The sequence below is a fragment of the Pseudomassariella vexata genome (genome assembly GCF_002105095.1).
Source record: "Pseudomassariella vexata strain CBS 129021 chromosome Unknown BCR38scaffold_4, whole genome shotgun sequence".
Taxonomy (NCBI): Eukaryota; Fungi; Ascomycota; class Sordariomycetes; order Amphisphaeriales; family Pseudomassariaceae; genus Pseudomassariella; species Pseudomassariella vexata.
In genome coordinates this window covers 2423074-2445190 of record NW_024467959.1, presented here as the reverse complement: position 1 = coordinate 2445190, position 22117 = coordinate 2423074, and the positions used below count along the sequence as shown (strand labels likewise).

The window sequence follows — 22117 nt, the reverse complement described above, 5'->3', positions numbered from 1 at the left end:
GAGTCAGATGGAAGGTCCGAAGGCAATCTTGAAAAGTTCGTCCTAGCGCAAGACGAAGTGATGGCAATGCTGGCAAGCTACTGGTACGGTCCGAGTCGCTTGTAGCCGAGTCTGAATGTTAGTTGTCGGTGCTGTTCCAACTAAACGCCAATCGGCCGGGACGGTGGTTTTGAATCGACTGATGCTGGATATCCAGCAAGATGAGTGACAAGAAGAAGTCAAAACAGCCCAAGCGAAAGGCAGGTCATAACAAGGCGACAGAGGGTAAGCGACGATTGGGGTCTGAGCGGCGAAGAGGAGAGAGGCAATCCAAGGTGGCACGCGTGGGTTCTGCCACTCGAACTAAGGTACTGAAGTAGAAGTGAGAGGAGAAGCAGCCAGGGTCAGGGTTCAAATTGTTGTTAGTTGGTCAGGGTCCCGGCCAATCCAAGCTGCAGCCAGTGGGTGGGATCACGGTTGCTTGTCTTCAGCCTCCGTCATGAGTTCAACACCCGGCCGTCAAGCTCGAAAGGAAGCAATGGAACTGCTTACTGATTGGGAAGCTGTCAGTAAATAAGCCAGTGACACCTGAATTAAAATATCAGACGAGAAGATGCGGGCACAATGGCTGCTGTCGTACCTAGGAGCATGAAAATGTCTGAGCTCGCTGAGATTGAGGGTTCCTGAATCCCAAGACCAAGATCCAAACGGAAAGGTGCCAAAGGTGGGGACTGGAGAAACTTCACGTTGCCCAAGGTGGGGTGCAGGTTGAGATTTGCGGGTGGCACTCTTCCAACCACAAAAGGAGAAGAAGCATGTTTTATCTGCTGCATCTTGTGAACCCCCAACCAGGAGTGAGTGTGCATCGTGTTGTGCTCACATCTCTCATCAGATACAAGTCAATGAATCAATTATTCTCAAGATACAGAATGACCCAACCTCAATATGCCACCACGCCCAGCCGCGTGTACCACATTTGACTTGTCCGTCGTTTACAGCAATTTGCTTCGCCTAGCCGTTAGGTTTATGGCAACGGCCTGGAATTCCCCGCCAGTGCTTCTACTCCAAAGCGTTTTCCAGGGGCCCAAGAGGCGCTCTCAAACAACCCTTACAGCTCTCTCATCGGTTAGTCCAGCCGACCAGGAAACAAAATAGAAACGTTAGAACACTCGGGGGTTTTTTTAATCGTCTTGTCGTGCAGCTGCCCGCACATCTCTGACAACAGGAAACCCTGCTTTCCCGTCAGGGTTCCAGCAAAGTATCGCGTAAAATCCGTCTGGGGTATGCGGTCTTGGGAAATATTCTGCAAATGATTGTCTCGCCCGTGCTGCAAAAAAACCTAATGAGATTGTTTGAGAAAGCATGTAGAAGGCCCCGTCAATGGCATCTGCGGGAAATCGCTCGCGCAACCTCGAAACCCTTCAAAGTGGAGTAGCGCGCTGTTGGACAACTTAGCTCATCAACGTCTGTCCGTTTGGAGTATGTCGCATGTCTCTGCATTCCATCATGCGAACTCATGCGAAAAGAACCAGCAAATACGCGGATGGCCTAGAAGAGCCCCTGCAAGCACGCAGCACTGGCTGGAGCCGTTCATTGCTGCTTCTTGTTACTGCAATGCTGTGCCATTCCCCGCATTAGCGCGAGGGGATGGGTGTATTATAGAAAGGCTGTGAGATGGAGTGTGGCAATTACATGACATTGGGTGTTTGCCATGGTGTTGGCCGGATTGTCCTGTGATCCTGATTCTTCTTGCAATTGCAATGTGCTGACCCCTGAGGTTACAACACGCGAGGATCCCACTTCTGGCCCCCGGGCCTATCGGCAAGATGTCCGCATGGGTGGTTGAAATTATCCCGAAGCTTTTATTTATGGGGCTAGCGAGGTGACATGTATCTCGCTGTCGATGGCCTACCATCTCGCATTGATGAGATCGACAATATGTTTCGCAATTAAGTTGTTTGTTTCCATGGTCGACTTCTGGAGTGAGTGTCCAAATGTTTACAATCCCACCTTTCTTGCCCTTCTCAGCACCGTTGTTTCACGGCCTTGCTCCCAAAGTACGTGGTACGTTGTCTTTCTTGCAGTGCCCTGACCCTTGCATGAAGACGACATTTGGCAAACTTTCCGGTCGAGCCGCCATGTGTCTGGATCCTGGAAACTTGATCCATTTTGATGTTTTTGATAAGCTGATAATGGAAATCCCCCCACAAGCATCGTCATGAAATAGCCGGTTAGGCCAGTGGGATTTTGATTGTGGGTTCCAGAGTCGCGGCCATGTGGAGCTGAGGACCGACAGTCAGTTGCATACGAAGTACGAAGTAGAATCACGTTAGAAAACTTACTCACCCTACTACCGGATAGATAAGATACAGCGAAGACCAACTATGAATATCAGCTACAGTACTCGTTGACTCGAACTGTTTTCGAAATGACAATAGCGTACCCCCAACGCATCTAACTACTTCCATAATACTCCATTCCAAGGAGTCTAGACGCTATGTTCGCAGCGCCTGTGTGAAAGCATGTAACCGATCAATCACGACGGGCATGAAGCCAGTCAAGCTGTCCTCCATGATACCTTCCAGTAGTCTGATAGCATCCTCTTCATTCAGATCCAGGTGGAACCTCTCTTTGACTTTGAGTACCGCTTTGTCAGGTTCAAGTTTGATGTCTGGGATGTTTGCGTGTACCATGAGACTGAACAGGTTCAGAATCAAGTTTGATGACTTGCGCAATGCTGTGAAAGCTAGGAAACAATACTGTTTGAACTGCAGGTAAAGCTCACTCGGAGGATTGGACCCTCCCATCACGTCAACCATTTCTTTGCTGAGCTTGAGAGCCGGTGCGAAGGGCTTCGGGTCACGGCCCAATATGAAACCAAAGTCGGCGTGGAAGAAGTGCCCATCGGGTGCGAGGAGCAGATTCTCGAGGTGCCGGTCCCCAACGCCAAGGATGTAAGTGATAACGCAGTAGCCCGCACACGACTTGACGAAAGTCTCCAAAGCCTCCTTGCGCACTCCCAAGTAGGCACGTTCATCCGGATTGTGTTCTTGGAGGTAGGCAAGCGCAGGTGTCTTTTTCTTATACGAGGATGATATGGCGGCAAATGTTTGAGAGGGGACAAACTGCGAAGCGCCTGCTGTAGTACTGGTTGCGAGAATCTTATAAGGAGACAACTTGAGGTCCAAGTTCTCTTTTTGTAGAAGTTGATCCATAAGCGTGATGATCTGGATGACCAACTGATCCTGGCGCAAATCGTCGCCAGTCTTGAATAGCATGGGGTAGTCAATTCCCGAGGATGTCTTGAAGGTAACCATAATCGGCGACAGAGATGACTTGAAGACACGCGTTTTCTCAGGTAAAACCCCCGTTATCATGACACTTGGATCCAAAGGCAGCGGTATGGGCGGCTCAATGGTCAAGATTTCGTTCTTCGGGTCAGCCAGGAAAGTTTTGACTCGCTCGACCTTGCGAACTGTCGTTTCGCTCGATGCTTGAATCTCACCTGAGATTTTCGACAGCACGGTAATGAGTTCGGCTTGACGTTTAATAGTATTCCGGGTGTCCTCTCCACCAGATCGTTTGGTCAACTCCATCATGAAGTCATATTGTACTTTCGCATACATGGTGCGAACTTCTTGGCCCTGCTCTGGGCTCTTGTCGTCCCATTCAACACTGAGATACCAGTATAGATAGTTACCCAATTTGAAGTTCTCTACCGCTCTGGATATCAAGAAGGTCGCCAGGGACGAAGACTCCAAGGTTGCTTGATCGGAATCCGTTGCAATGTGTTCAAACTTGAGAGCTTGGACGAGCTGCAACAGGTACAGTAGCAACTCGTCGTCGTCTGCTTTTCTCAACCGCTCCACGGCATAGGCTCTTACTGCTGAGTTGTCAAACGTTGGGCCCAGAAGTTCCAATGCATCATCAACGTCAATCTCTGACCATTTTGCAATGACTTGAATGGCCTGTTTTGCTTCACTCTGGTCTTGCCAATTTACTGATTTGACAAACTTTGTCAACGCTCGTTTGTCCTTGGTGAGGTGGTACCGGAATTTCCACACAAGATCCTTCTCCTCCGGAGACAAGGTGTGCGTAGGTGAATACGCCATTATCGTATTCAGCTCATCCCGAACCTTGGCGTTAGGTCTCAAGTCCTTGTCCAAGATACCGTGGCGATGCTGACTTCTGACCAGGCGCCTATGCTTGCTCTCTGCAGGGTTGTCTTTTGCACCCACCTCAGGGTCATAAATCCTGACCAGTCGAGCGTTTGGGTCCGTAGGGCCATTTATGCCCGGTCCAAATTGTACCTCAACGGGAGGCTTGAGATCAACATTGGATTGAGAGGCGGACAAATGCTGGAGAGCAGACATGGGAGGGGGTGGGTATTCGTGATCAGTAAAAACCACTGGGAAATCAAACCTCGGAAGCTCGACATGGAGGGTGAACTTCGAAGGTCTCGGTTTAGAAAATTCGTCGGCTTCTTGATGGATGGTGCCATTCTGTTGCGCCGGCTTTAAGCCTTCCTGGGCCATGTTTGTTTGCCGCTGGAGAGACCTCACTGAGTTTCCTGTCGCTTCTTTCGTGCGTTTCTCTATCACACGCCATACGAGCCGATCGAGCCACTCCACTTTAGGAATCTCGTTCATTTCATATTTCTTGTAGAGCTTGTCCAAACGTTCCAGTTCTTCCTCCTCTTTACTCACCACAACGACATCGGGGTCCTTGGATCCCTTTCTTCGTCTGATGATGCTCGCCGGTGTGGTCGTATTGTCGTTGCCGTCTGCCTTTTGATTTCGATACACTACACAGCGCAGTCTACCTTTCTGGACTTGATTGTCCTGGTCAAAGAGGGGCAGAGTAGTGCCACCAAAGGGAACGGCATGACCCTGCGCCTGCTTTCCGCCTGTTGGTGAAACATCCCATATCGTTATCGCGAGGCACGAGTTTAGAGGTAACGACTTGTACGGAATAGGGATATCGAGCCACTCGTTCCAACTAGGTATAGCATGTCAGCTTTTGTCTTCCCCCTCTGGCGGCTTTCGCACCTTCTGTCGTTTTTAAATGGCTTATAGGCTGTCTGCACTGGTACCGTGATTGGCTTGGAGCCTGCCCAAACCTGGACAGTGACATGGAGGTCGGAGTATGAGCTGTTCCAACCATGTCCCTGTCAGCATTGTTCTATGCTTCCGCGCTCGTTGGGATTCTACCTCGTGTTGGAGCCGATGTGTCTGAGGTCTGGGCGTTGCAGTAGTGTCGAAAATGCATGAGGCGCCTCGTCACCTTCGAGATTGACTCTAGAACACAGGTTGCTGTCGTCAGCATCGAACAATTTATTCCGAGGAATGGAGGCAAGTGGCTTACATGCGGATGCGTAGGGGATAATCTAGCGTTTCCGAGCCTACAAATGAAAAGGGATCCATCTTGAGATCTTTGGTCCATGTCAGTTGCGCATCTAGTCATCCTAGTCGGTACGTCTATGCGCCATTGCTGAAGGAGTCTTGCGATAACTGAAGTTCTGACAAAGGAGTCGAGAGATCCGTCGTTGTCTAGATCTGCCGTCATTGGTCACAAGCTACAAAGGTAGCACTACGTACGGAATAGCACCATAGGCAAATGCGGGTTGATATGCACGGACCCACTAGATGCTAGATGCAACTTCGTGCTTTCAACCGCACAAGTTCTAGCAGGCAACAACGACAGCGAAAGCGCCTACTTTGGTCTCAAAATAATGAAGAATGGGTTATGACCAAAAAAATATACCAGACTCGATTTAACGCAATAAACAATCTCACCGGGGCCTTGTTGCATTTTGGTTACCAAGCAAGATCGATTCAGGACTCCAGACAACGCACGTGTCCCACATTCTTTTCCAGGGTCTCAGGATCCAACCCCGCTAATCTTGGTCTAGACTAGAGCAATTAAACACCAAACGCGTCGCAAGCCTTGGGAGACGCGACTTGCGCCTCGACTTACCCGGCATCGCCTACACCATCAGATCAGGAACCACCAGCTTCTAGAGGCGGAAAAATCGACTGAAGGATCGCTTTTGCGCCAGAATTTTCATTTGGGCCAAAGTCATCTGGGCGATCACAACGTGCCTGCTTCCATCATCTACAGCCGCCCAGCATGTCGGAATACTCTACACCAGCTCCAGAATCCCCAATCAGATGGTCGGACAAGGAGAATACCCCCAGAACTCTCGTGGTGAGGGACAAGGGCAAGGGCCCAGCAGTTGCGTCCAAAAGGAAACGTTCCTTGACCAACGGCGCAGGTCCATCACACTCACGACGTCGCACCCGAGAGCCAGAAGGGGGAGGAGAGGAGGAGGAAGACGAAGATGAAGAGGAAGAGGATGACCTGGAACATATTGACTCGGAACAATATGATCCAGACCAGTCAATAGAGGAGAGACGTAACGTACAGCGAGGCCTTCGGGATCTACTCCGAGATCTGACAGAAAACAACGATGAGTACCTGCAGGTCGACTCGAAGGGCTTGCACGATACTCTACGGAAGGCGAATAAGCTGGCGGCGGGTGTGAAACAAACCACAGAGGCCACTATCGATTCAAAATTGCTTGTCAGTACAGTCAATGCTTCGTACCGGAAAACAGTGCGCCTAACCGCTGGGAATATTGCCCGGGGTATTGACGTGGATGAGCTTGTCTCCAAATCCATTGCCTACATGCGACTAGGCGGGGTTGTCGTTGACGATGATGCGCCGGAGTTGTCGAGCACACAGAGGCAACGCAGACGTCCGAGTAGGGGAGGGGCATTAGGGGGGGCTGATGGGAGCGACGACGATGAAAATGACGATGACGGTGACATGTTCAATTGGGAACATCTAGGAAAGTTTGCTTGTCTTCCTGAAATCCGCCGGCCGGCTACACCGGGTTTCCTCCTCGGACCATTATCCGTTCAGAAGAAAATACGAAAGATTGTGAAAAGGAGCGCGCCATTCAAATCTTCAAATCTTCCAGAGACGCGCCCAGAGGTTCTCGATCCAAAGGACGTCGAAAGAGATGAGCGGAATGACCTGGCAGGCATATGCACTAAAATTCTGCAACGTCTTGTCGTTGTTCAAGAACGTGCCCAAGACGCGGCTGAGGATGCGTTCGATATAGGCGCAGAAGATGAGACTAAAAAGATCATGGAGCAGCATGGCTTGAGGAATACTGGCGGGATTGATCTCTTCAAATTTGTTGTGAATCCCAAGTCGTTCGGTCAGACGGTTGAGAACATGTTTTACGTCAGCTTCTTGATACGTGATGGCAAAATTGGTATTGAATTTGACGAAAACGGGCTCCCCACCCTACGTACGCTGTTCTACACCTTCATACTCATATATGCCAACGGCTAACAAAACTTGCAGTACCAACTGGCACGGGAGATGCCGAGCCAGGCGCAGCAAGACATGCTGCGCAGAAGCAACAAGCCGTTTTGTCAATCGACATGGCAACCTGGCGGGACCTCATCGAGGCTTTCGACATTAAACAGCCTCTGATCGAACATCGGAATGAGCAAAGCACGCAGGGTCCTGGAGCTCGGGGGTGGTATAGCTAGAGACTTTGCATGCGGACGCAACACCACCCGACTGGCGGGAATAGTGCTAGAGGACTCCAGGATAAAGTACCTATCATCGGCAGCTATTCCGAATCAAGCAAAGACAAGGAGCATTGTGCGGCTGGTTCAAAGTCCTTAGCTGATATTATGCCCACCATGTATTCCTGCTACCCTATCCTACATGGCGCTAAATGCTGATTCATCAAGCCATTCAACTTCAAAACTACCAGCACCCGTCAGTTCAACTCAGGATCAGTTGAGTAAAGCTCGTAGGTCCAATAATGTCGTACTTCGAATCCATCTCCTTTGCCTCTTCCAAAGCTGCAACAGCGTCCATCCGCCAATGTTCACAACCGCAAGAATTACAGTCCACGCAATGCCAGACCCTTCACTTTTAGGCTGAAGAGCTCATAAGTCGCATCCGAGTCATTGGCCTGGGGAAAGGGCGCGTTAGGCACCGACTTGTCCAGCATCTTACAAAGGGGCTCCCAGCCCTTGTTCATCTCCATCCACGTGATTGGCTCAGGGGGCACTTCGCGCGAGACTTGATCATTTTGTCTTGTGACGAATGTTACCGTTCTTCATTAGCTGCAACATCTTCCACATCCTACAAGTCCATCCATCAAGAGACAAGGAAATAGGAGGTCAGATACTTTGACGACCCTGGGATACCACTCAAACCAACCATCATCGGCGGGTAAGTAGCATTCTTCCTCCAACTCAGGCGATGTATGACTTGCTAATATGAAGCACAATAGTCCCGAGCCGCCTGTCCCAAAGCTCAAAAGTTACGGTCCCGTCACCATCACCGGCGTCACTGGCGATGAGGATAAGTTCAGACTTGACTGCCGTGGCTTTCAGTACGTGAAGCATAAGAGTCTTTTGAAGGAGCCCGATTTGGAGGACAGCGAGCTGCTGAAGAGGATTTCTTATCCTGAGATGAAGGAGTTACTGCGAGAGATTCTTTTGGAGACAAGGGTACGGGCTATATCTTGATTTGTTTGAGGCAAGCTGAAAGCTCATGCTGACAATTCCGATCGCAACAGACCAGAACCATCCAGTATCCATGTTTTGAGCACGCGCAGTGACCCCAAGGACGGCGAGCCTCAAAGGGGACATTTGGGACCATTATATGGCGTTCACGTGGATCAGCCTGCATGAGGCTGCCCAGGGATTATCCCAAAGGTGGCTCGGGCATGCCACCGAGGGACTTCTCAAGAAGCCACAATACCGGATCATCAATGTGAATATTCCTTCTCACTTCTATCACATTAATTTCCAACCTGACACCATGTAGATGTGACACGCCTTCCGCCCCGTAACCTGCGACCCCTTCGCCGTAACCGACGCCCGCTCCGACCCCGAATTGGGCATCGCCCACATGATGCTATTTTTTCTCAGCAAGAAGGAGTCACTTCAGGTGAAGCCCGCCCCTGACGGTCGGCCGTATAAGTGGTATCATAAGCACAGCCAGCAACCTGATGGCGTGCCATTGTTCATGTAGGTGAGTACGAGTAAACGGGAGAGGACGTGCCGAAGAGAGTTCTATAGCATGCCCCCCGAAAACTAAAGCCCTTCATTATCAATAAAGAATGTGAAGAATAAAGGAAAATGCATAGACTTTCTTTATTCCACCGACGAATTTAGAGGATAAAGAAAACAAACAAAGTCGGTCTTAATAAAGAAATCTAACAAAGAACTCATACAAATAATGCCTACTTCCCCTAGATAGACTTTTAAACTACACCTCTACACACACTCCCGCAACACACAGTAATGACAACCTACTATACTCTATTACTCTTTTACCCAGCGAACCTGCCCGATAGCAATTCACAACTGTTCGCTGTATACTTGTAACCTTTTAACAGGATCTCCACGTGGCGTTTAAGAATCCCGGACCGAATGAGGAGAAGGGGGGGCCGAGGTCGAGTTTCGATATTAGGGTGGCAGTATTTCATGATGAGGCTTGATAGGGGTATGATAATACAGAGTTCGAGTTGAGGCAGATCAGGCTTCGGTTGAAACGGTTGGCTAGACATAACTAATCTACCAATAGTTGTGGAGACCATCCAATGGAAACCCCCAGCCGCAAGTTCCTCCTGTTATGTACTTTTGTTCTCCTTCTTAGTGTTCTTGGGAATCTCATTTTAGGATCAACCTCCCAGCTTGCCCTCCTGGATATCGGCCTCGAAGGAGAAACATCCCTGCTTGTAAGCCCAATCCGAATCGTCGATAATCCTTCAAAATGCTTAGAACCTATGATAGCCTGGAATTTGACCCTTGTCGTCTCGGACCATACTGACCTTGCCGGCAGCTCCTCTTCGGATTCGTATTCCTTACCTCTCGTCTCCTGCACCTCTGAGTCTGTTAAGCGTTAAGCTCACTGGCGCTTCTACGGGCTTGGCAACGACCTCATCGATCTTGTTCTCTATGTCTCTTCCTTGCTGCACCTCAGTGTCGGCTTGGGTATGACCTTTGATACTTATAGTATTTCGTAAGTTGAACTTTGTGAGTAGGACATTTTCGTTTGCATGTCATTTATTATTCGGAGGAATCAGGTCAGAACAGGAGGGGATACTCCATATAGACAAATCTCGGTTATTAAGCGTACTTTTGCCTTTCTTTATTATTTCGACAAGGCATTGAATTTAAATTTTTAGACTTCCGATGACCAAGAAGGATTGGAAGAAGGACGGTATAGATGCTGGCGGGACATGTAGGAATGACAAAGGGAAACATTCGCTACTTGGCCAGTCCGAATCAACAGAGTAAGTTCTTCGTACAGTATCGGGAAAAAAGGGTTTCCTACGCATGAGAAAACGACAAGCTGCCTTTCAACGCCTGCGCGAACCTTCATCGGCTTATCAGGTTGTGTTTCAAGCATACCGCGAAGATGAGTGAACCTCAACCACTCAATGTCATTGATTTTGCTCAGGCAGGTGTTCAAGCTGTGATTTGATAAGTTTAAGAAATTAATTGAGAAGCGAGATGAAACCTCGACCGCCGCCCAAAGAGAGCAACAGGGGTCCACATATAAATATGAACAAGAACCGTGAACTGTCATGCAAGAGCACTAGTGGACTGCCACATGAGAAGACCAACAGTCTGACGCCAGACATTATGAGTAAGATACAGCTAACAATCCAAGAGATCCACTTCCAGCCCCGTCAAACAAAAATACACATCATTTGACCAAAGATCAAGAACGTGGACTGCGGAAGCATTTAGTTAGTGAACTCCAAAGAGCATAGGGTACCTGCAACTGCAATACGAAACTAGTAGATCTAGCACACCCATATGATCAGGAGATGAAAATCGCTTGATACAGAAAGAGGGGATATACCATGAGGAACGCAACAAACAGCTTGATAAACCAAAGGCGGAATGTCAAGGGATGGAGACAACTCGAAAAGTTTGAGCAGGACATTCAAAAGGAGGAGGCAGCTAAGCTCAGAGAACACGAGTTCAACAGAGAGTTCAACACTCAGTGGAAGTTTGAGTATAATAAATAAGAGGTGGAGCAGGAGACTTAAGGTGCGAGAGGCAGTGCAGTGGAAGAACGACGAAATTGCAGAACAGGAGAACAAGGCGGAATATGTCATGGCAGAGGAAAAGCAAAACATGAGAATCGGAGACTTAGAACAGAATTTGGAACGTGTGATCCCGTACGAAATTTATGACGCCCGGAAACGACAGTTGAAAGAAAATGTCGAAGCAAAGCCCATTATGCGTCGAGTCAAGGAATTAGAGGAAAGGGAGAGAGAAACGGATAAGAAGCACGCGGAGTCACAGATTTGAGAAGCGCGAGCTGAAGGCCGAGTGCCAGGCGCTTAAGACTGAACGCGAACAACTGCAAGACAACTTCCCTCTCAGCGATATTAGGCAGAAGGTCGCCGAGAAACAAACATGGCGGAGAAGAGAAAGGTTTAAGAAGACGCTAAAGGCGGCGAATACAAAACTCAAGGAGGTCAAGAACGAAGAAAAAAAGGTTAAGCGGAAGCGCGCTTAGATGGCTTAACACAAAGGCTTCTCTAAACGGAACCTATTTAAAAAAGAGCTCGAGGAAAAGAAGGCAGACAGGCAACAGGAGATTAAAAAGAGTCAAGGGAATACCGAGGAACGATCAGAGGTGCCAGTTGCCGCAAGCCAGCTTACAGTATCCGGCCAGAGCGTTCGCGGGACGAGCAAGAGAAGAGTTAGGAGAAAATATAAAAGACTCGTCTACACAAGTCGAGGACTTGAACAACAGAGCCGATGTTCACTGCGCAGGTTGTGCAGGAAGCTTCTCGATTATCACAACGGTACGGAAGAGGCGCTCAAGTCGAACGAGGACAAACTCGGCAGAAGTGAAGACGTAGATGAGCGTCGTCAGGATAACCAAGGCCAATGCGCCAAGGAGCGGAAGAAACTCGACCGAGGAGAAGACAACAAGAAATCGGGCTTAAAACCGCGATATCGATAAGTACAAAGAGCTGGGCAAGTGTATGCAGAACGAGCGCATTTGCTGGAAGAAGCTGCTCTCCCTCCCTAGGCGCAAAGTCATGCCCCGAGACGACGCTACCGGAACCGGTTACCGCAGGCTGCTGAACGACTATGCTGACTCGGGGACGCAGATCAGTCAGGATCGCCGATGGCATGCGCGCCAGGACGATATAGTCGACCCCATCGACCGGTTTGGGCTGATGCAGATGCTCAACGTCATCGTCTTCGTCGTGCTCGTCGCGGCGACGTTGGCGGAGAAGAAACATACCCTGTGGAAGGCGGCGAACAGCGGGAGCCACATGTTTGCGGAGAATACGCACTACAAGTGCGCGAGCATGTACAATATGCTATTCCTCCTCTGGGAATTGAGGTCGGTAATGCCAGGGGTTGCAATTTGGAGGTGGTCGGTCACTACTCCCGGCTCGTCCGGGAATGAGTGAGACGCTGCCGAGATGATGCTCGTGGCGGATGACCTGCAGGAACAGGCTTGGAGCTAATGTTGTAAGATGAGGATGCTTGTTTCCAATCTGGAATTTGCGAATATGCAGCTCAGCTCAGCTTGAGCCTCACACCACATCACTACCAAAACTCATATGTAGACTCGCTTGATCATAATACCTCTTCATAGAATCCCTCCAGATGGGAAATTTGTCAACATCGTGATCAACTTTACATAGCGAAGTCGCAACCCAGAAGGACCATCCGTAATTGGTTAGTCCATATGCAATTACAGGGACGCATAAGCTCACGGGTGGCAACGACTCTCATAAATGAAAATACAATGAGGTCATGCAAATGAATGGACAAACCTACAGCAAGCTGTAGTGCTGCTTGTGCAAGTTTGAAAGATAACCAACCGCCTCCACCATCCCACTCCTCCCGTCAGACGGCTACAGGTCGCACTCATCGTGATTGCGACACCTAGCCATCAAAGCGCTGCTCTGTTAGTACAGTTGCTTGAACATAATTAGGCGGATTAAGCCTCGGCAATCTTATCAAATTCCAAATCACAGCGACACCTGATGAAACTCGCCTTATCTGCGTCGTAAGCTTGGTAGTTGTGTATGTGACCGACACATTTATGGTATGAAGATACATCAACGGCCGTCGCCCATCAGGTCGAGCTTCATCGATGTTGTCGCAACCCGCATAGGATACCCACACCTACAAGCTCCTCCAAACGTCATACAGAGGCCCCAATTCATCTCTACAAACTGTTTCAGATACTATACAGTCGGACATCAAGCGCAATCATCCAAACCAGGCGCAACCTTTACCAAATCTCGAAATATCTTGATACCTTCACTGGTATTAGCATCTTCACTCCCAATCGGATTGTATCTACATCAGAGCGCCAACATGTCGTCCAAACTCATCCCGTCAAATCCATCGGATGTCATGGTCATCCGCAACATCACGCAGAATGTTGTGACGTTCTCCGTACCATTCTCCCGGTTCGGTATCCTGCAAGTCGGAGGAAGAGGAACAGTAGGCACGTATTCTGCACCGCTATTAACCACGTCTCAGCCCATATGCCCTGCATGCAGCTCGCTCTTACTTAGTGCTGACTCGCACTTGCGCGCAGTACGCCTCACATCAGGAAACCTAGCCGTCATCTCCCCCGTCGCCATGACGCCCGAGGTGAAAGCCAAGCTGGCCGAACTGGCTGGCACGGTGGCCTACATCATCGCGCCCGACTTTGAGCATCACATATTCATCTCCGAGTGGGCCAAGGAGTATCCCGGGGCCAAGATCATCGGCCCCGAGGGCCTGCCCGAAAAGCGCGCCAAGGCGAATGATGAGAAGATTGGGAAGGAACCGTTTACGTTCGTTTACGACCCCACTAAGAAGCAGTTCAACGACATTGATACCGATTTTGCTGCGAACTTTGAGGTTGAGTATGTCGACTCACATCCAAACAAGGAGATTGTGCTCTTCTTTAAGCCGGAGAAGATTCTTATTCAGGCCGATCTCATGTTCAACTTGCCCGCTATTGAGCAGTATTCTAGAGTGCCTGAGGCAGCGAAGAATAACGGTATCGCGAACCGGCTGTGGAACAGTATCCAGACTACGAATGGGGAGGCGAAGGGCACCAAGAGATTAATCTGGTATGGGTTGAGTGCTAAGAATCGCGAGGGTTGGAATGAGAGTATGAGGAGGATCGATGCGTGGGATTTCAACACTATTATCCCGTGTCACGGCGAGACGATGGAGGGCAATGGCAAGGAGCTGTTCAGGAAGATTTTTGAGTGGCATCTTCAGGGCCACAAATGAGCATAGGCGAACGCCAGGGTAAGGCAAAGTTGAGTAAGGACTTGGGGTGTTGTACAGATATTGTTTTACGACTTTGTTTTCAGTAGGAGAAGCTAAGGATTTGACGCCAACGCTGTTATGGATCACGTGGCTTTTTCAAAGTACTTTGTAGTCATTTGCGAGGAGTTCCAGCATTGTTTCTGATGTAAACTCAACCCTCTGGTTCAGTAGTGATCGCAACCGGTACAACTGAACAGGTAGTATAACTGGTCATGCCAGGTACCTCTTTCCAGCCGGCATAGGATTTTCATACACAGTGGTTACGATCGAGTCGATTGCTAGCATCAGTATGCGTTTGCGCTATCTAATGATGAGATTACATGACGCCATCACCGACTTATCGGATGAGAACTCCCAAAGCCTGCGAACATGCGCCAGTGTTAGGGCACAGTTTCATATTTCATTTTTCAGTACGTATCCAAATGCTGATAATCGGATTCCATAAAATAGTGCATTGCAGCTGCGTTTTCCTTTAAACGAAAGTCTGAACAAAAATATTGATGATGCCGTTGAGTCGGCGCCGATGCCGCCGAGGCGGGGTCCGGCCCAGTGGGACACACATGTCACCCGCGATATCGATAGCGACTATGTTGCCCCGGGTTACAGCTCTCCAACCAACCAGGTATTGGGCACATGTCAGAACCGGCATAGTAGTCGACCTCGATGCATCAACGTCAGGCGTTAACAACTACATTGTAAACTCTTTGCTTTCCAATGCTTCAAATCAATTTCTCACTGCTCTATATTAACTATCTATATACCAAACGTCTATATTCAAATTCTACAAGACAATGCTATTGACGTCCTCCCAAGTTTCCATCGCGATCTCGTCGGGAATAAGTATGCATACATGCAGCTTCCCTTCTTCACTCCTCCTGCCACTCCGTCCCTCGCTCCAACCCCAGCCCAGCCCAGCCCAGCCAGTATACCTGATACAAGCCACCTGAGTCCAGTCCATCCACCGGATGCACAAGCAAATAGGAAAGACAAAAGCTAACAACAGCCTCGCCTCGTCAAAGTTATAACCTTCACCATAGCTCTCTTCCTCAGCGGCTACGTAATCCAACAACGCACCCTCCGCGACCTGCGGCGAGCAATCCGTCCCGATCCCCGCCCGAGCCCGAAAATATACCTACCCGACCGATTCAGGGAGACGACGACCGAGCTCGAGGATGGAAGGGTGGTGGGGCTCAATGAGGGCGACGGCAGTCAGAAAGATACAGTGGTTGAGATTCGACCAAGTGTTCCTGACGAGGGAGGACAAAAAGTAATGGCGGATGAGCGGAGGAAAGATGATGGGACGGGGAAGAATGGTAAGGGAGGGGAAGAGAAGAAAGAGCAGGATGAAAAGCCCGAAAGCAGGGCGGAGAGGAGGAGAAGAATTAAGAAGGAGATCCAGGAACTATCGCAGGGCGAGACGCCCATGTATTATCAACGACGGCTGTGGTGATGGATTGGGTTGCGTTCAATCAAATTGCTTGAAGCGTGCAGGTAGTCGGGTAGCGAGGCGGGTACTATCGGGAACTTGCCCTGGTGGATGGCAAGGTATGTGTAACTACGAGGGACGGCATGGTTTATTGAGATTATATGTATATGTGGGTTTACGCGGGTTGGAATGCTGGTTTTTTCTACAACAAGGCATCGATGTGGTATGGGGACAGACAGAATCGCCAGAGCTTGGATGGGACTGATGATGAAGGACGATGGGATGGTACTGACATTGGACGAACAATAACAGTGTCTTGGGACCTTGACGCAGGGCGGCAGGGCGAGCAAGTACAATACATTGAGTTGTCGAATTGTAAATTGGCTATGCGCTTTGACAGACTTTCATGCGATGCAATGCAACTAGTCACAACTATATTGTACTGACTTTCATAAATATCAGTGTTGTTGACAGCGAATTCAAGCTACATTCTTCAACACTTTGGATCTGTTGAACACTGGTGAGGACTTCAGCTAAAAATGTGTGAACAGACGCATCTCAAGTTACTGCGCCGCTTCACTGGTCACGTCGTGTTCTGTTCCCGACTGGCCACGTTGTTGATCCAACTCGTAAGCACTCACGCCAGGGGATTATAGCCGTTATAGGATATAACTAAATGATCAATGCATACACCTGCAACTACATCATGTGGGTGAGTGGGTCGGGTTGAGATTGAATTGTATTCGTATTTGCAAGCGGCAAAGCGGCTACCACTTACGCTAAGGCTCGGCCTGTTGGGGGGGAATCCGAACATCGTATGCAGCCAAGTAGCCGTCGCAGTAGGAATTGCATGGCATTGCTTCTAGTAACCGGGGGCACCCCTCGTGTCGGGAATAGCTAGTGCACGAGATTGGATTCTTACAACGGTGCGCGATTTTGCACTGCAGTGTCGGGCTAACAAGTAATCTTGGCTGACATTGGGCGAAGTCTAATACGAGCCGCGATGGCAGCTCTTACCACCCGAACGACCGTCACGTCAAACTCCAATGAAATTCATCCTAATCAACTTTCCGACAACTTGATTTTCAGAGCACAAGTCCCACCCAATCTGATATCATAAAAGCGGTCTTTCAGCTAATTTACTCATGGACTAGGTTGTAGCAGTGCGATCATCGCTATTTCCGGCCACCGCCAATACTATTCGGGTCACCGCACGTGCCCAGTGAGCAACTTTGGGGGGAGTCTAGTATGGGTGGGGCCCACATGCCATGCTGACAACTCAGCGCTAGAAAATGCGGCTTTTCAGGTTTCCTAAACCAACTAGCTCACATGGTGAATTGCTCTAGAACTAACTCAACACTATGTACACTTGGTTCTCCGACGGAAAGTCCTGGGGCGGGGTACTTTGGTTTCTCCGCTTTATCGTGAGGAGATGAGTTGGGGTGAGGGAGAGGGAGGGCAGATGTCGTCAAGACCCCAGTGATGACTCACCTGAGATCTAATGTCTCAGTTAATGTCTTGCTTATCATTCACGAGATCAGATGTCAAATTTGGTTTTATTAGCTTGTGAAGAGCCGCGAAAGTTAATTCTTCTCGGTAAGCCAAGGAAGTTTCTCGACATACTTGTTGCTTGAATCAAAGATCCCAGTAGCCGGCCGCCGGCTAAGCTGATAACTCCTCAACCAACAGGCATGTAAGCGGTTACCCCGCGGCGTCGAGTGTAACCATTCGAAGCCCCAAGTAGCTATGACAGTGACGATATGGGAGCTCCGCTACTGCTTGTAAATAGCAGCTTACTGCATGCGAGAGCTAATAGATTCCCACCATATCCACCCACCACGACCTCTTCTAGTGATAAACCCCGGTCGAGTATCTCTCTGGGCCGTATCGACCAACCAACCACGACTTTCGTGAGGCACGTCCGCCATACGGGGCTAAAGACTACCCTACAGCTACGCCAAGAAGGGCAACTTGAGTCCATCCATCAGCAAGTCGTAGCTAGGCAAAGGATGTGGACTACGCGACACGCAAATGCCCCAAGCGTAAGATCGGTAAGGAACAACTTATCGGTTGCAGATCCCATGTTGTTTTCCTTACAAGTTGCACCCCTCTTTTGAACTTGTTGTTGATCTTCTGGTGATAGCCATTCCCGTTCCATTCCACCACATCCCACTTCTCACCAACACCAACCAACCACCATTACCACCACCACTAGGAACCTTCACGTATACATTTCATCCGTTGAAGGCTGCCTCCAAGGTTTATCTAGCCTCGTGGTATCTGCGTATGTGTGACACGGTTCTGGGATCTGTGTATTCTTTTCTATCCAAGTGCCGTCATCTCCTGTCAGTCTCTCGATTCATCCGAGGAACGGATATATGAACTCCTGTCGCTGCTTCTGACACCCGTATTGTCTGTATTCACTGAATGAATGCGTCACTGAATCAGATGCGCAAGCTGTTTGGGTCGAACCTCCCTCCATAAAAAGCCAACCGGACTTTACCAAGCACCTTCCAACTCGTTATCTCCACCCGCTAAACGCACGTACTCGAACAACAAAACCAAACTATCACCATGGCAGCTGAAGTGCAACACGCGCCCCGTATGGACCGCCTGAGCATAGAGGACTTCGAGACAGCTTCGATCCGCTCTGCAGCGCCCTCATATGGTTTGTCAACCTCCCTCCCGCTCACCCTCCTCACTTTCCGAACCACAAACACCGTCAAGGCAGCGCAACTAACACTTGTATTCCCAAACCTACAGTCTCTGAAGCGCCCTCCTACCACTCAACCATCCCCCAAAACGAACACGCACCCGCTTACACCCCGCGTCAAACCCCAAACAGCACGCCCCGAACCAGCACTCCGACTATCTCCAATTCCCCAGCCTCCCTGCTGCCGACTCTGCCTTCCGTATCCACAACCTCGGCCTTCACCCCGGGCGCCGGTCTCCCGCGCATCCCTTCCCCGCCGCGCCGCTTAGGCATCTCCTCGTCGTCATCTTCCTCTGCGTCAATCCCCCAGCTCAGCGAGTTCCGCAACATCCCCTCGTGGAGAAGCGCGCACACCAACAACCCGACGGCGCGACATTACCAGAACGTAGCGCACCGACGGGCAACAGCGGCCAGCACTAGCAAGTCAACCGCACAAGTACAGGGGGCTATGCGGGCTGTGCTGGGTCGACTCACTGAGGACGAGGAGCGCAATCGGTTGCGGCCGCTTGAGGACCCTTATTTGGTGGGCGAGGAGGCTGCTGCTCGGGCGAGGAGAGAGAGGTTGGCGAGGGAGAATGGGGATGGGATTTTGATAAGGGAAGACCGGAGGTGGGATTGGTTCCTGGGTGAGTTTTTGGGCCCCATTTCCACTACCCCTGACTCGTCTGGTTGTTACTTGGCATACGTCTGGTGACAGCTTGGCGATTTTCATATTAGTAAGGGTGGGAAACAATCTTGTCTTAAGAGGATCAATTGCTAAGGAGCATTGCTCAAATGTAGCCCAGATGAAGGACTGGGACGAGCGAGACCGTAGCTGGAAGAAGTTCCGCACCGAGGTTGACAACGGTCAGCGCCGAAGACTTGCTCGACGTATCGGTCTTTAAGTGTCGGCTTGGAAAAAGACCATGATGGGCATGGCTACCATATGAAATTCTCGTCAAACAATTGACGCCTTCAATGATGGGAAGAGGGATGATGGCCATTTATTTCTTTTTCTTTCTCTTTTGATTTCTCTGGAACGAGGGAGAGCTTGGTGATCATCAGCATTAGATTCTCTTCGCTCATTCTGGTGGCGGCGACATCTTTGTCGTGTCATTTTGGCCACATACGCACTGGGCGGTAACATTTTTCTCGGCGTTGGCAAGGTTGGCGCAATCATAGAACGGACTTGTGAACCCGCATGTTTACGCATGGGGTTGATATATGCAATCATGAATGGCAAGAAGGGGTACAACATACGAGAGATATGCCGGGTTAAACATTTGCTTCTTCTTTTCCATTCTTTAGGGGTTGATAATTGAGATAGCTTCAAATTTACGCAAATTGGAGAAACAATTACGAAACACGCAGCATATTGGCTGGACAAAAACTTCGTGGGTTTAAACACTGTACGAATTGGATTGATGCGTCATTTTGTTTCGCCTCGAGAGAAGCACAAACTGAGGTCTTTGTATGTCCTGCCAACCATCAACACGTTCTAGAACGCACCTTTGATTCTACATAACCCATATAACGCCGGCGACTATGCTGTTATTGAGACAAACGTGTCCATATTGGTACAAACCCAGCTTCCCCTGGATCGCCTCAGTTCGTCCAATTTGTGGTTGAGCCGAGCACGTTGGTCGTGTAGCCAGCTCGCGGGGTTCAGGATGAGCTCGACTATATATTTGTTCCATTTTATCAGCGGGATCATTCTGCATGATCGATTCGATTGTCTCCATACCGTCAGAAAGTTGTTTAACCCTTGCTCTTGGTGTTGAGGATAAGCGCCACAATAAGCCTGCGTAGAGTATATCAGTATGAAGTCGTGTCGATTGGATAATGAAACAAACCCATATAGACCCAAAACCTCTCCAAAAATGAGAATCAGAACCATGCCGACGAAGATTCGGGATTGTTCCATGTAGGCACGGACGCCCTTGTCTCCGACAATGCCGATACAGTAGCCAGCGGCGAGGCCTGTCAATCCGACTGAGAGCCCGCAGGCAAGATGCATGAAGCCGTTGAACAAGCTGTACTTCTGTTGCGATGGCGGCGCCATGTCTTCGGCTATGAGGACGGATATGACGAGAGAGTAGACGGCGATAATTCCGGACATGACCACGGGGATCAAGCACTAGATCAATATGTCAGACACTGACTGCTCTTATAATTGCAAATGACTAGAAGCTGACAAACCTTCATGATCAGATCTGGTCTGAATGTACCGACACCCGCAATACCGATTCCTGCCTTGGCCGTGCCGTATGCGGCTCCAGCACCTTGTATCTTTTAGCACCACCATTACACATCACGGCACGATTTGGAAAGGGGTGATTCGTACTGCCAAAGATCATGGCTGCTGCAATGCCGGCCTGCCAAGAATACAGATTAGATTCCGCTGCTGATTCAAAGACACCACTGCTTGATGCCAGGCTGGGGCAAGCTCACCATGCCAATGAAGGGCGCGAACTTAGGCGCGAGGGCGCTCTCGGTATCATCCATATTGACGGCTTCTTTGCTGAGAAGAGGGAATCGATGGGGATGTTTGTGAAATGGCACCAGAGCTGAGGGCTAAGGGTGAAATTCTAAAGTTGTGCAGGTGTTAAAAATCAATGACCCTAGACACAGCTTTCCAAAGCTCGCGGCGAGGTTGCATCTGTCAGATGAAGCTGCCTTTCCCAGGTTGATGCTAAGCTAACTGGTGTTCCGTGCATTAATCACGTGATCTGCAATGTATGGTTCAATTGTAGCTGTTATGGGGCCCACATTTGTCGGGTAACGGAGGTTCAAGTTATTGCTGTACCTACCGCTTGGAAATGGATACCTGACGTATGACGATTCGTGGACGTTGTGACCATCGCTGTCTTGTGTGTAGTGTGGATGCGAAACTTTGTCTTCAATTATCGAGAGCTTTGATCAAGAAGTTGATGATATGGCATTACGGCACAGATAATAGCTGACAATAATTTAAAGCCATACTAAGTAAGTACTATGTAGTCCAGTAAATGGTGCTGAAAGGACAAAGTCATGCATTGAAATGCTGTAGGACTTATCAACTTTTGGCAAGCAGTGAAAAAGAGCTGTGCATCCTTGTTCATGCCTTGCACCTGCCCCCGGGCCACTGGCAAAAACCGTGTGAGTTGGGCAAGTTAACAGCCAGTGTCGCAGACCAACCAGACGGATTGATGGCACACTGACCACAGGCGGATGAATTGGATTTGGGACCTGCCTCGTGATTGGAGATTGACAGCAGATAGTGAAACTCGTCTCCCTTTTTCGATGCCCAGAGCTGCTGAGGAGCATTATCGCCAACTTGGCCGTCTCTAGAGCGTCGTGCGGGTTCAGACTCGTGCGCTTGAAGACACACATACAGTGCACACAAATCGCGACCGATCGACCGTCCCATCTCCAACGGAACCACATACCTACTATTTCTTATCCGGTCGCTTCCTAACTGCCTTTAATTCACTTTGCGCTAGCACATTTGATAGTTGCCAAAACCCCAGATCATTCGATCAGTCATCAGCAAAATTGACTTGACCAGCCTTCAGTCTGCATTTGGCTTCCGCAATCTGGCATCAGACTTATCAGCTGGGAAAAGTCCACCCACCCTGACGAGAACCCAGTGGACCGTCTAGGAATAGTGCCACCCCA

The 22117-nt window shown here is 49.6% G+C and overlaps 8 protein-coding genes across 8 annotated transcripts; 6 read left to right on the top strand and 2 right to left on the bottom strand.

The window, feature by feature from the left end:
- Nucleotides 1–1977: 1977 nt before the first annotated feature.
- Nucleotides 1978–5421, bottom strand: BCR38DRAFT_407593 (kinase-like domain-containing protein; the record flags this gene model as incomplete). Its single annotated transcript, XM_040858183.1, has 5 exons — nucleotides 1978–2261; nucleotides 2423–2467; nucleotides 2558–4977; nucleotides 5028–5146; nucleotides 5344–5421. The coding sequence occupies 5 exons, from the start codon at nucleotides 5419–5421 to the stop codon at nucleotides 1978–1980; spliced, it is 2946 nt and encodes a 981-aa protein (XP_040718263.1).
- Nucleotides 5422–5796: 375 nt separating this feature from the next.
- Nucleotides 5797–7931, top strand: BCR38DRAFT_161698 (Nse4 C-terminal-domain-containing protein). Its single transcript, XM_040853785.1, has 3 exons — nucleotides 5797–5830; nucleotides 5891–7297; nucleotides 7354–7931. Exons 2-3 carry the CDS (start codon nucleotides 6109–6111, stop codon nucleotides 7542–7544), a joined length of 1380 nt encoding a protein of 459 aa, XP_040718262.1. The 5' UTR covers nucleotides 5797–5830; nucleotides 5891–6108; the 3' UTR covers nucleotides 7545–7931.
- A 2960-nt stretch (nucleotides 7932–10891) lies between these two features.
- BCR38DRAFT_483251 (uncharacterized protein) lies at nucleotides 10892–11556 on the top strand (the record flags this gene model as incomplete). The annotated part of the gene is made up of 2 exons (XM_040863598.1): nucleotides 10892–11046; nucleotides 11340–11556. The coding sequence occupies 2 exons, from the start codon at nucleotides 10892–10894 to the stop codon at nucleotides 11554–11556; spliced, it is 372 nt and encodes a 123-aa protein (XP_040718261.1).
- Nucleotides 11557–12088: 532 nt separating this feature from the next.
- BCR38DRAFT_407591 (uncharacterized protein) lies at nucleotides 12089–12469 on the top strand (the record flags this gene model as incomplete). Its single annotated transcript, XM_040858182.1, has 1 exon — nucleotides 12089–12469. The coding sequence occupies one exon, from the start codon at nucleotides 12089–12091 to the stop codon at nucleotides 12467–12469; it is 381 nt and encodes a 126-aa protein (XP_040718260.1).
- A 321-nt stretch (nucleotides 12470–12790) lies between these two features.
- On the top strand, nucleotides 12791–14527 carry BCR38DRAFT_427774 (beta-lactamase-like protein). The gene is made up of 2 exons (XM_040859852.1): nucleotides 12791–13521; nucleotides 13615–14527. Exons 1-2 carry the CDS (start codon nucleotides 13116–13118, stop codon nucleotides 14301–14303), a joined length of 1095 nt encoding a protein of 364 aa, XP_040718259.1. The 5' UTR covers nucleotides 12791–13115; the 3' UTR covers nucleotides 14304–14527.
- Nucleotides 14528–15133: 606 nt separating this feature from the next.
- On the top strand, nucleotides 15134–15792 carry BCR38DRAFT_338034 (uncharacterized protein; the record flags this gene model as incomplete). The annotated part of the gene is made up of 2 exons (XM_040855581.1): nucleotides 15134–15182; nucleotides 15362–15792. 2 exons carry the CDS (start codon nucleotides 15134–15136, stop codon nucleotides 15790–15792), a joined length of 480 nt encoding a protein of 159 aa, XP_040718258.1.
- Nucleotides 15793–18163: 2371 nt separating this feature from the next.
- Nucleotides 18164–19297, top strand: BCR38DRAFT_161529 (uncharacterized protein). Its single transcript, XM_040853783.1, has 2 exons — nucleotides 18164–18436; nucleotides 18532–19297. Exons 1-2 carry the CDS (start codon nucleotides 18343–18345, stop codon nucleotides 19173–19175), a joined length of 738 nt encoding a protein of 245 aa, XP_040718257.1. The 5' UTR covers nucleotides 18164–18342; the 3' UTR covers nucleotides 19176–19297.
- Nucleotides 19298–19829: 532 nt separating this feature from the next.
- On the bottom strand, nucleotides 19830–21122 carry BCR38DRAFT_427763 (vacuolar ATPase proteolipid subunit C). Its single transcript, XM_040859851.1, has 5 exons — nucleotides 20912–21122; nucleotides 20805–20835; nucleotides 20660–20742; nucleotides 20314–20597; nucleotides 19830–20261 (listed from the first exon to the last, which is right to left on the bottom strand). The coding sequence occupies exons 1-5, from the start codon at nucleotides 20963–20965 to the stop codon at nucleotides 20219–20221; spliced, it is 495 nt and encodes a 164-aa protein (XP_040718256.1). The 5' UTR covers nucleotides 20966–21122; the 3' UTR covers nucleotides 19830–20218.
- Between the last annotated feature and the right edge of the window lie 995 nt (nucleotides 21123–22117).

Bases quoted from the DNA above. Each gene is read 5' to 3' on its own strand.
- BCR38DRAFT_161529 (XM_040853783.1), top strand. From the start codon at position 18,343: ATGGCAGCTGAAGTGCAACACGCGCCCCGTATGGACCGCCTGAGCATA. The intron at 18,437-18,531 runs GTTTGTCAACCT...CCAAACCTACAG, and splicing joins CTCTGCAGCGCCCTCATATG to TCTCTGAAGCGCCCTCCTAC.
- BCR38DRAFT_427763 (XM_040859851.1), bottom strand. From the start codon at position 20,965: ATGGATGATACCGAGAGCGCCCTCGCGCCTAAGTTCGCGCCCTTCATT. The intron at 20,836-20,911 runs GTGAGCTTGCCC...TATTCTTGGCAG, and splicing joins TCGCGCCCTTCATTGGCATG to GCCGGCATTGCAGCAGCCAT. The intron at 20,262-20,313 runs GTTTGTTTCATT...TACTCTACGCAG, and splicing joins GAGGTTTTGGGTCTATATGG to GCTTATTGTGGCGCTTATCC.
- BCR38DRAFT_161698 (XM_040853785.1), top strand. From the start codon at position 6,109: ATGTCGGAATACTCTACACCAGCTCCAGAATCCCCAATCAGATGGTCG. The intron at 7,298-7,353 runs GTACGCTGTTCT...CAAAACTTGCAG, and splicing joins AAACGGGCTCCCCACCCTAC to TACCAACTGGCACGGGAGAT.
- BCR38DRAFT_427774 (XM_040859852.1), top strand. From the start codon at position 13,116: ATGAAGATACATCAACGGCCGTCGCCCATCAGGTCGAGCTTCATCGAT. The intron at 13,522-13,614 runs GCACGTATTCTG...ACTTGCGCGCAG, and splicing joins CGGAGGAAGAGGAACAGTAG to TACGCCTCACATCAGGAAAC.